The sequence below is a fragment of the Filicampus tigris genome, chromosome 14, assembly GCF_054856515.1.
Source record: "Filicampus tigris isolate MCC_2025a chromosome 14, RoL_Ftig_1.0, whole genome shotgun sequence".
Classification (NCBI taxonomy): Eukaryota; Metazoa; Chordata; class Actinopteri; order Syngnathiformes; family Syngnathidae; genus Filicampus; species Filicampus tigris.
Window position 1 is genome coordinate 23,459,144 of NC_141230.1, and position 12,911 is coordinate 23,472,054.

Consider the following 12,911-nt stretch of genomic DNA (forward strand, 5'->3'; position numbering starts at 1 on the left):
GACGAAGACAAAAGACCTCAGTTAAAGGAAAAAAAACCAACAACAAATTCTTTAAAGCCCATCTAACAAAATTGAAAAATACAACGTCTTCATCATCAGACTTGCGTCCCAAATGTTGGCAACGTCAACTTCTGGCACCGCCCGCGTGCAATTGTCCAACCAGATCCCTCCACATAGAGTAGGTGCCCTAAATTTGGAGGCTGAGGATTTTGGAACGATTCACAGACGCGAAGCCGAGAACGCGCAAGCGTTCATTCGGCTCGAGCCGCTCACTCTGTGACGTGGAGTAAGAGAGAGCGAGGGAGCAAAGGGATGGAGGGAGGAAAGAGGAGGAGGGGGAGCTCCCGCCGGAGAGCGCGACCAGCCAAGGCGAGGGACAGCGTGAAGCAGACGACAAGCACAAATCCCTTCTGGCGCCCCTAAATCCCTTGACCAAAAAAAGCTGCAGGAGGTACCCTGGACGGACAAACGATTCACCAACGGCGAATCGCGTTCGGCAAAGTCTCCGAGCGTCAGGTGAGGGTCGAGACCGCCGCAAGGACGCATGTGTAGGTAGGGAGGGAGGGAGGGAGGGAGGGAGGGAGGGAGGTTGGGAGGGAGGAAAAGCCCTCCCCCCTTGTGGCGGATATTTCTGGGAAAGTTGATCAAAAACTCTGGACTACGGCTTTGAATTCAAATCCCTTCCACCTCGAGCGAAGGCAAACTTGCCACTGCGGCCTCAAATGGATCCGACAGGCGAGGATGAAGACTGGGAATAAGCGGTAAGTCCTTGGGCGCGTGCTTTTATCCACCTCGCTCCACTTCATCCATTCGACAGTGTCCTTGGAGACTTGATCTTTTTTGGGGTTTTTTTTGAAACATTTTCCAAAGGAATACAAGAATGGGCCGGCGGTTTCCACCAAGCGACGACGGGGCTTTGGGAGAGCCCACGTCGGACCCCTTTCCCGGACGGTGAGCGTCCGGCGACGCCATGAGCCTGCGCGGCGGCGGCGGCAACGTGTCAGAGCTCATCTCCGAAAGCCTGGCGGCGGGGACCCCCCCGCCGATCCCGGAGCCCGACCCGCGGCCCCCGCAAGAGTTCCGTCCGGGCCCCGCCAACGGCAGCCACGACGGGTGTCCTTACGCGGGCAACAGCTCCGGCGGCGAGGAGGGGGTGGGCCGCTTGTGCCAGGATGCGGGCAAAAACTGGGCGGCGCTGCTGATCCTGGCCGTGATCGGCGTCACCGTGACGGGCAACATCCTGGTCATCCTGGCCGTGTCTTTGGAGAAGAAGCTGCAGAACGCGACCAACTACTTTCTGATGTCTCTGGCCGTGGCGGACATGCTCCTGGGCACGTTGGTCATGCCGGTCTCCATGGTGACCGTCCTCTACGGTACGTGTGCCTCGTAGTCACTTATCTGCTCGAATGGGGTAAACGGCGGCACGCTGACGCCGTCGCCCCGCCCCGCCGCGCCGTGCCGAAAAATGTTCCCAACGAGCCGACTGGAACCACCGGGATCCCTCGCCGTACTCTGGCAAACACAAGAACCCAGGGTGTTTTTGGGTGCCCAAAATCCATCCTCCTCGTTATAGGCTAGCTAGCGCTGAGCTAGCTGGGGAGTTCATCTCTCAAGTTGGCAAACTCCCTTTGTTTGTTCTTTTGCCCACGCGTGTGACGGAACGCTGCCATTTAATGCTCATTAACTAGTTCCGTACACTTGCATACTCCTCTCACTCAAGTAGCCTGCCTGCCTGCCCGCCCGCCCGCCTGCCTGCACACGACACATTGCCACTCACTCGAAAGTTCCCATTCACGGTCTGTGACGATGCCGCAATAGTCGCTGTGATTGGGCAATCCTTTTTTTTACAGCCAGTTGGCATCGCGCCACTTCAAATGTTTCACGCAGACAAATGAAGAAGGAGCCGCGTGGTAGCAATGGGTTTTTTTTGGGGGGGGGTTATTTGACCCTAAACGTCCTCTTTTTTCCCTTCCTATTCGTTTTGTCTGCCTGGTGACGTTTGGTCTGGGAGTGGGTTTAAAAAAAGAGGTTTTCATAATGTGGGCTTAATCAAATTCAGGTTCATGAAGACACCAGGCGGGGGGTTCGTGGCTGCGGGCTTTCCCCCGAATGTAATTTATCCGCAAAATATTGGACATCTTTGTCCATATTACGCGTCCATGCGGCTTTGAAGCAATAATTGACGACTCCGCTTACTGATGGCGAACAAATTGAAGGCGATGGCGCGGAAGAAAAGAACGCTGTTTTTTTTTATGCTCGGCAGCAATATCTATCGATATAATCTACTGAGCAACACGAGAAGAGAAAGCGCCGAGGCCGAGCCATTTCAACCTAATTGAGTCACCCTTATTTCATCGGAGAAGTGCTGAAATGCTGACATGCTCGTAGCTCTCCCGCTGCGTTCTGAGCTTCTTTCTGTCTTAGCTGCTCCAAGAAAGTCAATGAATGAGGAGAAAAGAAGAAGCAGAAGCCTTGGGCGGCGATTAGTCTCTTTAAGGAGAGGACAAACAAGTCATTAGACAAACTAACAACAAACGCGCAGGCACGGCGCAATTAGCCGCTCATCTTCAAGTGGCTCGCTGAGCACAAAATGGCTTTTCAATTCACGCAGCAAACAGACCACATCAAAGTAGGCGTATTATGCTTTTTTTTTTTTTCTTCTTCTTCTTCTTCTTTTCTGAGACGGGGGCTCCAGGTGTCTTATTACCCTGTCTGCGGCATGAGCTTGTCAAAACAACCCAGGCATCAAAAAGGACATGATAGACATATTTTTTCAAAGAAGGGCGCCCAAGAAAATGTAAAGTGTTTCATGGGAAATGTCGCAGTGTCGGCCAACTCACAAATAAGAGTCGGCCCTGTATTTCCTTAAAAAAAATGTATGAGATAAATGTAAAGCGAATCGATTTGAAATCGATTTTCGATTCATCGTAACGTCCCTACTTCAAATAAGCTTGTAACATTTCTTTGGGTAAAATATGTGGGGAAAAAAAATAAAAGTATTATTTCAAAGAGTGTTCTAATAGCTTTTTTTTGGTACTGGAATACGATTCTTTTCCTGTGAAATACAAGTGGTCGAAGACGTACAAGTAACACGGTACTTGAATTTGGCTTTGCAAAGCGCGCAAACGATTTTGGATTTGTTGAGCAACTTTTGAACGTCCAACTATGTCTTTGTGCCAGCGGACGGAAGTCAGCTGCGGCAGGAACCGAGGTTAACTGAGGTTGTTTGTTTTTTTCTAACGCTTCCAAAAATGTAAATTCATCTCCAAAATGAACTGACATATATTCTAAGCTCTGAAAAAAAGTCTTGGGGGGATTTTGCTTTGGTTTGGAAATATCGGCATCCGGACAAAATGCGTCTGATTGAGACAAAATGTGGCCGGCGTGTTCCTCATGACGAGAATCAACGTTGAGGATGTCGGCCGTGTTGTTTTGAAAATGCCCTTCATTGGAATTGTTTTCTCAACGCTGCATTGTTTCCAGCTTTGAGCGTCTCGCGCCAAAGAGCCTCTGAGACGTTTTCTCTCCTTGGAGAAAAGCTCCCAAACGTATGCTGTCCACTTCAAGGGCTGCCACGGCAACACGCACGCTGTCATCTCTTCGGGGGCCGCCGCTGTTTACGAGCTGGCGCCTCAGCGCCGGCTTTGGCCGCATTTTGACTCGTTCGCTGATTCTTTTGCGCTGGCGCTGACTAACGGGGGAAAGAAGCGAGCGGCGGAGGGAATAAAGTTCAACTGCGGCGGCGGCGGCGGGGAACCGGCCGCCGCCCACGATTGTGTTCGCAGGCAAACTGGAAGGCGTCCTCTGGCGTACGTTTGTTTTCATTTTGTGTGGCTAACATCGGCCCGCTTAATGAAGCCAGCAAATCAGACAAGCCGACAATAAAAGAGCAGAGCGCCTCACGGGGGAAATTCCAAATGTTCCCACTTTTGTGTCACCCATCTGTCCAGTGGCTCAAACTTGGTCGCAAATCGACAAAATCGGAGGTGGCGCTTTACCCAAAACGCCCGACTTCCAATCACAAAGGCAGACTTGCTACGAATTTTTGGGCACGGCTGCTTGACACATTTTTGTGGGTCGACTCTCCATTGACACATTGGCCAAATTTCATCGTTACCAAGGGAAACTGGGTTGCGGTGCAGAATTTTCAAAACAATTGAGGCACCCCGAAAACGGCCAAATTGACCCTGCAACGGTCGCCTCAAACTCCAATGACGGACTTCCGCTTGATTTTCACGCATGGCCCCTTGAGACTTTTTTTGTGGTTGCGGTCACGATGGAGAAGTCTCCCAAATGTCATGGTGCTACGTCAAAGCGGGGCGGGGGCTGAATTTTCCCCAACTTGCGCGGGCACTTTTTGAGTCCGATAAAATGGGTGGGCGCAACGATGACCATGACGTCGTTTGCAGCGTTGGGGCTGCGTTGCCACATTTGAGTGGTCCCAGAAAGACGCTTTGCGGCAGGACTTTTGCTCTCTGCTTGAAATCCAAAGCGGCCGACGAGCTACACTCGAGCGCGCGTGCGTGTTTACGGCTCCTCACAAGCGGCGGTCCGCTCACTTCGGAGGAAAGCGTCATTTGTGAAATGGCGGCGGCAAAAACAAAGCTCAAGGTGGCGTCGTTTGTTCCGCCCTAAGGAGACAGCGAATCCGCCGCCGCGCTGCGTGCCATTAATTGTTCATAAGCACCTCCCACGGCTGCTATTTTGGATCCCCTTCCAATCTCATCCTTCTTAGGCCAAATCAATCCCATTAGCGACGTCTTTGCAGCTGTGCCGAAAACGTCGCTTTCCACGGGCACCTGAAAAGTGGTGCAAATGTCGCCCCGGAAGCCAGAGCAGCATGAAATGGCAAGTCGCTGTGAATGGCAGCTGTTGGCAAAAAAGATGTCCATTTTGCCAGCTGTTTGCCAGCAACTAGGAAGCTAGCAAAAGAAAGGCTCTTCATCGGGCGGGGGAAAGTAGGTTGCTTTCATCCAAACGTGGAAAGTGAAAATGAACTCTTTGTGAACAAGACACAGGCAGAGGTTTGACTGGAGTCCTTTCCATGGCGTTCGCCACTTCATCAAGCGCGTATGCGTCATCTTTTCTCGCCACGGCCACGCAAACGTTTCGGAAACCAATATAGCGTATACAGCCGCTGTTGGCGTGTCACCTGCCCGCCTAAGCTTCGGGCCCTTTGAGTATTGGAGCTTGCTGAGCCCCCGCGATAAAGCCAGGCTGTCCAATTTTCATCACGTTGTCCGCATTTGAGGATGTCCTTTTTGACGTGTCCCGCTTCCCGTTCAGATTACGGCTGGCCTCTGCCGCCGGAGCTGTGTCCCGTGTGGATCTACCTGGACGTGCTCTTCTCCACGGCGTCCATCATGCACCTGTGCGCCATCTCGCTGGACCGCTACGTCGCCATCCGCAACCCCATCCGGCACAGCCGCTTCAACTCGCGCACCAAGGCCTGCATCAAGATCGCGGCCGTGTGGACCATCTCGGCCGGCAAGTGCTAGCGCACATCAACGCGCCGTTCACATCTGAAATCCAAATTCTGAAGGCTCCGTGCAAAGGCTTTTTAACTCAGCTCGCCGTCTTGCTCAGTGTCGGCGTGACCGCTGTTAGCGCAGCACACGGACACTTGGCGTTTTAGCGATACCGTTCGGCGACGTTAGCCAGTTGCAGGGTACAATGTGAGTGCTTTCTCTAATCGGGTGGCTAAGCCACGTTTTGACATATTAACTATTAGCATGCTAGCATTTCGGATATATATACCTTTTTTTACACTCAGGTTGCCCTCTTGCTATACGTATTGCAACTGTTAGCATTTCGGCAACGCTCATTTGCAACTGCAATTGCTGACCCCGACTGATATTTGGAACTGCTCCGAATTCCCTGGAGTTCCATGTGAAGAAAAGGCGGGCCCGAGCGCGACGCCGCCTGCCACCGGCGCGCTTCGCTTTCTCGCGGCGATGAGCCGAGCTCCCTTCTGGAAAAAGTTCAGCCTTGCTTTCATTGGGCCAGAGCGCATTCAGCACACACCCCTTGGCGGGTTTTGTGCGTTTTGGGTAGCACGATCAGGCTTCCTTCCGGCTTGCCGCCGCCTATGACATATGAAGATGGTTGTCACGTGTACTAAACAGCCACTACTTGCCGCAAATTCCTTGGCTGTTGCTGACCGCCGCTTTTCCGCTCACTTGAATTTTGTCACCGTGGTTGCTATATTTTCTCCTGCCCATGCTTCATCCGCTTCCTTGCTAGATTGAATCCATTGGAAATTCTCTTGCACCTTTCATCCCACAGACAGCGTTAAACAACCGTGCCGTCGCGGCTCTCGCCACACTTTGGCGAAAAGGCGACATGCCGGATCCCCAATGGAAGAAAAACCTTTTGATATGACTTATCTTGGTCTATTTTTTTCCCCCACAAAAACGCGCGCGTGCGTGCGTGCGTGCGTGCGTGCAGGCTGCAGTTGCATCCCTTTGGTCTGCTTCCATCGACAAGATGAGCCAGCCCACCGGAGACCACCGCACCGTCTGTCTGCCGCCACGCACGCACGCACGCACGCACGCACGCACGCACGCACGCACGCACGCACGCACGCACGCACGCACGCACGCACGCAGGCAGGCAGGCACAGATGGTCTGGCTTGACAGCATAAGCACAGTTGCCACGTGTGCTGAATGTGCATCTGTTGTGACACAGATGCTTTTCATTTCCCCGCGGTTGTGAGCGTTACAAATATGCTTTGGTCATTTTTAATCAAGGTTATGAGAGCGTGGCCCCCTTGTGTCGTCATCAGCAACAATTTCTCGTGTTGGGAAAACAACCGAGGAAGAAGAAGCCTCTTGCGCAAGCCGCCAAAGGGTGGCATCAGCTACGTTGCCACGGCGACCGTCAGACACTCGCTGTGCTGCGCTAGCGTCGGCGCTAACGTTGTTATTGTTCACACCCTTTGTGCCCATCCAAATTCTTCTTTCTTTTCAAACGGAGATAAAGCACCTTTGGAGCTTTGGAAAAATAAAAGATCGGGGGTTTGACACAGAGCCCAGCAAAGTAGGATAAGAGTTCAAAGGGCAAGACAGAAATCCGGCATGATAATGTTCGCGGCTTCTGCTTTCGACGCAAAAGGTGGGAGGAGCGCGAATCGGGCGTCAAAGCTCACAGCCCTGCTCCGACAAAGCTAATGGGGCGCTTGCCATTCGCGCACTCACACAGAGACCCGAGATAAGGCGGGAAATGGCGGGGGAACGCCGGCCGGCCACGGCGCCTCCCTGGCTAACGGCGCCTCCCTGGCTAACGGCGCCTCCCGGGCTAACGGCGCCTCCCGGGCTAACGGCGCCTCCCGGGCTAACGGCGCCTCCCGGGCTAACGGCGCCTCCCGGGCTAACGGCGCCTCCCTGGCTAACGGCGCCTCCCGGGCTAACGGCGCCTCCCGGGCTAACGGCGCCTCCCGGGCTAACGGCGCCTCCCGGGCTAACGGCGCCTCCCGGGCTAACGGCGCGGCCTTTGACTCGCTGTGCGCAGGCATCTCCACGCCCATCCCGGTGATGGGCCTGCGCGACCAGTCCAAGGTGTTCAAGGACGGCAGCTGCCTGCTGACGGACGACAGCTTCGTGCTGGCCGGCTCCTTCGTGGCCTTCTTCGTGCCGCTCGCCATCATGGTGGTCACCTACTTCCTGACCATCCGGGCCCTGCGCAACGAGGCCACGCTGTGCTTGGAGCGGCTGGTCCCGCGGCCCAGGTGGGGCGCCGCCGCCGCCGCCGCCGCCTTTGCGCTGGGCTTCTTCCCGCAGGCCTCGCTGTCCTCCGAGAAGCTCGTGCGGCGGGAGGCGGGCGGCGGCGGCGGCGGCCCGGCGTGTGGCGGCGGGCGCACCATGCAGTCCATCAGCAACGAGCAGAAGGCGTCCAAGGTGCTGGGCGTGGTCTTCTTCCTCTTCGTGGTCATGTGGTGCCCCTTCTTCATCACCAACGTGCTGGTGGCGGCGTGCGAGGCGCCGGCCTGCGACGGCGCCCTGATGGGGGGCCTGCTCAACGTCTTCGTGTGGGTGGGCTACCTGTCGTCCGCCGTCAACCCGCTGGTGTACACGCTGTTCAACAAGACGTACCGCGCCGCCTTCCTGCGCTACCTGCGCTGCCGCTACGCGCCGCCAGCCAAGAAGCCGCTGCAGCTCATCCTGGTCAACACCATCCCCCCTATGGCGTACCCCTCCATCGGGGGCGCCCCGCGCCTCGATTTCTCCTTTGCCCGGCGGGACCAACAACCTCGCCAAAGGGACCAAAAGACGGGAGACAAGGACGAGAGCTGCGTGTGAGCGGCGAGCTAACGAACTCCGACCACAACTATGCACGCCAAGCGCGGCCCGGCAGTTATTAGCACTAGCTTAGCATTAGTATTGAGCCCATATACTGTAAGCTTCCAAAATGTATCTTATTCAAGCTTTTTTTTTTCTTTTTTTCTGTTACGTACAACAACATCAAGCACAACCTGAACATGGTTAGCACTTCAAGTAGCTTAGCTTGAGCTTTAGCATGACCATATCTTAGTATCGATTAGGGCTACAAGTAACGCTACAAGTAACGCTCATTTTGAGAACTGATGAGTCTGTCGATTTCTTTCAATGACTATTGCGGAAAAGAAAGCTTTTCAGTTTCCCTCCCTTAATGCCCCCAAAAATTGACAGTGCAGAAAATGCACCAAATTGATGATGATCGATGAGGAAATCATCAAAAATGTTCAGCGCTCATTTCCAACGCGAAAGCAGATTGTTGCACGTCTTCTTTTGATTCAGACTGACTGAGTGGGCCATAATGGAGGAGAAGATTTGGACAATTGGAAGGTCAAAAAGTTCAAAGAATCAATTGAATTGATCAAAATAGTTGTCAATTAATTGTACAATTGAGGAGTTGTCCATGAGCCTATTAATTGTCACAACTCAAGTATTGAACGTGGTCATCATTCGCTTAGCATTAGCGTCCATCTACAACCATCAAGTTTGCATTTTCCTCGACTTCTGGGTGCCATTTCAAACAAGTCACGCGAACAGTTGTTGCTATGCTAACACGTAGCGAGATACTCTAGCGACTTGACTACAAAATGCACACGGGTACCTATGTGGGTTTTTGCCAATTCTGGTATCGTTTTCAAATCGCAATTGCTAACATCCTAACAGTTGCTATTCTAACATATAGCAACAATAAGTTGTTGTTTAGATATCATGTCAAATCATAAATATGATGTCTGTTTGTGCCAAAAACTGGGAGAAATTGGTTTAGTTGACCAAAATAAGGCTTATGTAAAAAAAAAAAAAAAAAAAAAAAAGGCAATTGTGTGTAAAATGAGAATCGTGTCAAAAATAGGTGTACAAAAAATGGTAAATATGTCAAAAACTGTGAATTGTGTCAAAAATGGGAACTGTGTAAAAATTTTGAATTTTGCTCAAAATTCAAAGTTTGTAAAAATAAGTCAAATATTTGGCACAAAATTGTGCAAAAATTGGATGGACAATGGAAATTGTGTCAAAATTTGGAACAGAGGAAAAAAAACTGTGACTGAGAACTGTGCTTTTAAAAAAAAAAAAAAAAAAAGGGAATTTCACTCAAATCTGAGAATATTGACAAAATACTCATTGTCATTGTTTTTAATTATTGGAATGTGACCAAAACTGGGACTTGTGTGAAATGTGTGGATGATGTGAACAATACAAATTGTGCCAGATGATATCGCCTATGTTTTGCCGACGTCAATCTTTCTTTTGTCTGGTGTGCCTCACCTGTAGCCCTGAAGAGAAGCTAGCTCGTGTGCATGTCCAAGTTTTAGCGCGAGTCAGGCGGTCAAGGTTTGTGGGCCCAATTGCACAAAATGACTTTTTCATTGACTCAACAATATACGGTACGTACTATTCATCCCGCTCACCTAAAAATACATGAACATGTATTTGCAAGTCTCTATTTGGTCATCAATCCTTTTACCCAAATTTTAAACTTGAAGGGGACCACCGTCACCCAAGCGCCCTCCATCGACCAGCCGCCACTGGGAGCCATACCAAAAGTGTCTTTCAAAACTGCCAGAAACATCTTTGTGAAAATGCTATTAGCTCTTATTTACGACTGCTAAAGTTTAAGATACTCTTAGCAGCAGTTTGTCAAGTTGAGCAAAAACTTGTGGCCTATTAATTTAGTGAGTGACATTCGAGAAAAAAGTCCCCACGGAGACGACAAATGAGACAATCCGGCGGGGGACGAGCAAAGAAAGGTCAACGTGGGGGGGAGGACGAAGAAGAGGAGTGAGATGAAGATGAAGATGAAGATGAGGGGAAGTGAGATTCATCGGGCCCACCGGGGGGGTTGCGGGAGTGGGAGTTCTCTTCACGCACGCCCTCACGCGTTTCAAAGAAGTCAGCGGACGCATTGCAAGCAAAAGAGGCGGCCACGGTGTCCCGATACTTTTGCCCGCAGCACTTTTTCACCATCCTGAGCCGACAAGAGAAATCAACACAACCACCTGAAAAAAATCCAGTCCCTAAAAAAAATGCCGCAGCATGTTCAGTCGTGTGGGCGGGCGAGCCGTCGGACCATCCACGCAACCGACGGCTTGTTTTGTCACTTAGTCACGATAGCCGCCACCTTGCACAACAGAAATGAGCACGGCGCCGACAACGAATCCATAGTAAAAGAAAAAAAAAAAAAACACACAACAGCGCACACTGTCACATTCATACAAGGGACGTGCGGGTCGCGATCATTCGGCTGACAGCCCCTCTCTCCCATTTTTCATGGGAAATGCGATGATGCATAATAGAAAGGATCACGACCACTAGAAATAATCTATCCAATTAAAAAAAAAACCACCATGCTCAATTACGTGTGCAAGTAATCTAGGTCATATAAATAACGTGACAGTTCCGCTGGCCAGTTATCATGATAACGGAACAACAGAACAACTACAAAGCGTGTTTTTCCAAGATCGGCAAAGAAGTTTTGACTTTGCAAGCGATACCCTCAGCACTTGGGATGTGTGCAGAGCAAACAAATAATCCACATTCATCACAGGCGACGGCGGAAGACAAGCCAGATGGGCAATCAAGCAAGGAAATTGGAGGCAAACTCGACGTGGGCTTCGGGTTGGCCACCTCGCAAAACAAACCAGAGCAGGTGACCCAAAAAAAAAAGAAAAAGAAAAGAAGAAAGTAAAAAGAGGCGCGACATCCACAGCACAGCCTCCCTGGCACCGGGGATTCGTTCTCGACGTTTATTTCTATTGTGCAAAGTTACGGTACTCGGAACGGCTGAAAGGAACAAACACGGTGATTGTCTGGCGGGTCGACAAGTACTGAACATGCAGCGGACTGTCTGGTTTTTTTGAACAATGTGAAATGGAATTTATCGTTATTGTTTATTGTCATATATTGTGCCGGTTCTCATCAGCTGGCAAGGAAGAATCACGTGACACCAAGCTGTACACCGCACATCCTAAAAAAGCATGCGGGGGGGGGGGGGGGCGCCCGGCCTGTCCCCGCCCCACTCGGCCCCGCCCCGGCCCCGCCCCGGCCCCGCCCGCAGTTCATTGCGTTTGCAAACAATTGTCCGACTGTGAAAGTCATCTTCCGGCCGGGCTCAGCGCCTGCTTGCTCCTCGCTGAGAACGACAAACTCCCATCCATCCCCTTTGGGGTCCCTTTGGACTGATTTCATTTGGCTGAGGAAGAGGAGGAAGGAGAGAACGTGAATGGGGAGGAAGAGGACAGGTGGGGGGGAAAAAGAAAATGAGTAGGAGTAAAAGAAGGACAAGGAAGGAAGGAAGGAAGGAAGTGAACGATGGAAAGGAAAAGAAAAGGAAGACAGGAACACGAGGAGGAAGAGAAAACCAGTTGGAGGAGGTAGACAACGAGCAGCAGGACGGATGGGAAGAAGAAGAAGCCGATGGAAAAAAAAGGAAAGAAAAGAGGGCTAAAGGAGGAAGAGGACAAATGAAAGAAGAGGAGGAGCACGGTGACTGGGAGGTGGACGAAAGCGAGTGTGCATTAAAGGGCCTCGCCTTCCTCCTCGCCCTCCTCCACGTTAGCTCTCATTTTGTCAGGCAAATACTATGGATGAAATCATATTTGTCCATTTCCGGAGGGCTTCCCGGCCCGCGGCTGAAATTAAAAAGCCATTTGGACACCCGCCGCTGCCGACCGCCAGCAGCAGCAGCAGCAGCAGCAGCAGCAGCAACCACAAGGAGGGAAAGAAGAAAGATGGCAAGGAGAGAGAAGGACATTAAATGAAGAAAAACAACAACAAATAGATGACAAAGCAAAACAGGAACAGAGAGAGGACAAAAAGAAGAAAACAAGACACAGAAAAAAAGAAGAAAAAGTCAAAGAATAAAAAGACGGAGCCAGTGAGGGAAGGCCAGGTTTGGAGTGCCGGGCTCCCTCCTCCGGGCTCCGCTTAGGAGAGCAGCAGCAGCAGCAGCAGCAGCAGCATTTGGGATGCTGATGATGTCACAATGGCATGGACATGCTTCAGAAGAGGATCTTAAAAAAAAAAAAAAAAAAGGATTGGACAACAGCGCCAGTCTTCCCTTCCGATCCAATTTCAAATCCGTGTCCAGTTGGAGATTGTTGGCTTTTTGACAGTTTGCCGGGCAACCGGGTGGACTTCACAAGGCTCACTGGGACCAAACACCATCATCACGTGTCTTTTCTTTTTGTTCAGCGCCATCCGCACTTGAAGTCTTGAAGTCAACAAAGCAGGGGCCCTAAAATTGAATCCTGTGGAACACCTTAAAGGAAAGTCAACCCCAAAAAATGATTGACAAGAAAACGTTCTATGCACCTTCACTGGTCTAAACACGGCATTGTGATGAATATTGCGTTTGCGGAATATGAGTTGAGCAGCAAAAGGCGGCCGTTTTTGTCCATCTCAGGGGGCGGCCATATTGCCGC

At 51.3% G+C, this 12,911-nt stretch overlaps 2 protein-coding genes across 3 annotated transcripts in view; one reads left to right on the plus strand and one right to left on the minus strand.

Moving 5' to 3' along the window:
- med4 (mediator complex subunit 4) overlaps positions 1–12,911 on the minus strand; it is a 116,317-nt gene that overhangs the window by 86,407 nt on the left and 16,999 nt on the right. The gene's annotated exons all lie outside the window — the stretch shown is intronic.
- htr2aa (5-hydroxytryptamine (serotonin) receptor 2A, genome duplicate a) lies at positions 600–9,713 on the plus strand. Of its 2 annotated transcripts, XM_086052579.1 has the most exons (4): positions 600–761; positions 871–1,373; positions 5,287–5,487; positions 7,511–9,713. In XM_086052579.1, exons 2-4 carry the CDS (start codon positions 971–973, stop codon positions 8,296–8,298), a joined length of 1,392 nt encoding a protein of 463 aa, XP_085908705.1. In that variant the 5' UTR covers positions 600–761; positions 871–970; the 3' UTR covers positions 8,299–9,713. The 2 variants fall into 2 exon arrangements, with proteins under 2 accessions (XP_085908705.1, XP_085908706.1); XM_086052580.1 differs by lacking the exon at positions 5,287–5,487.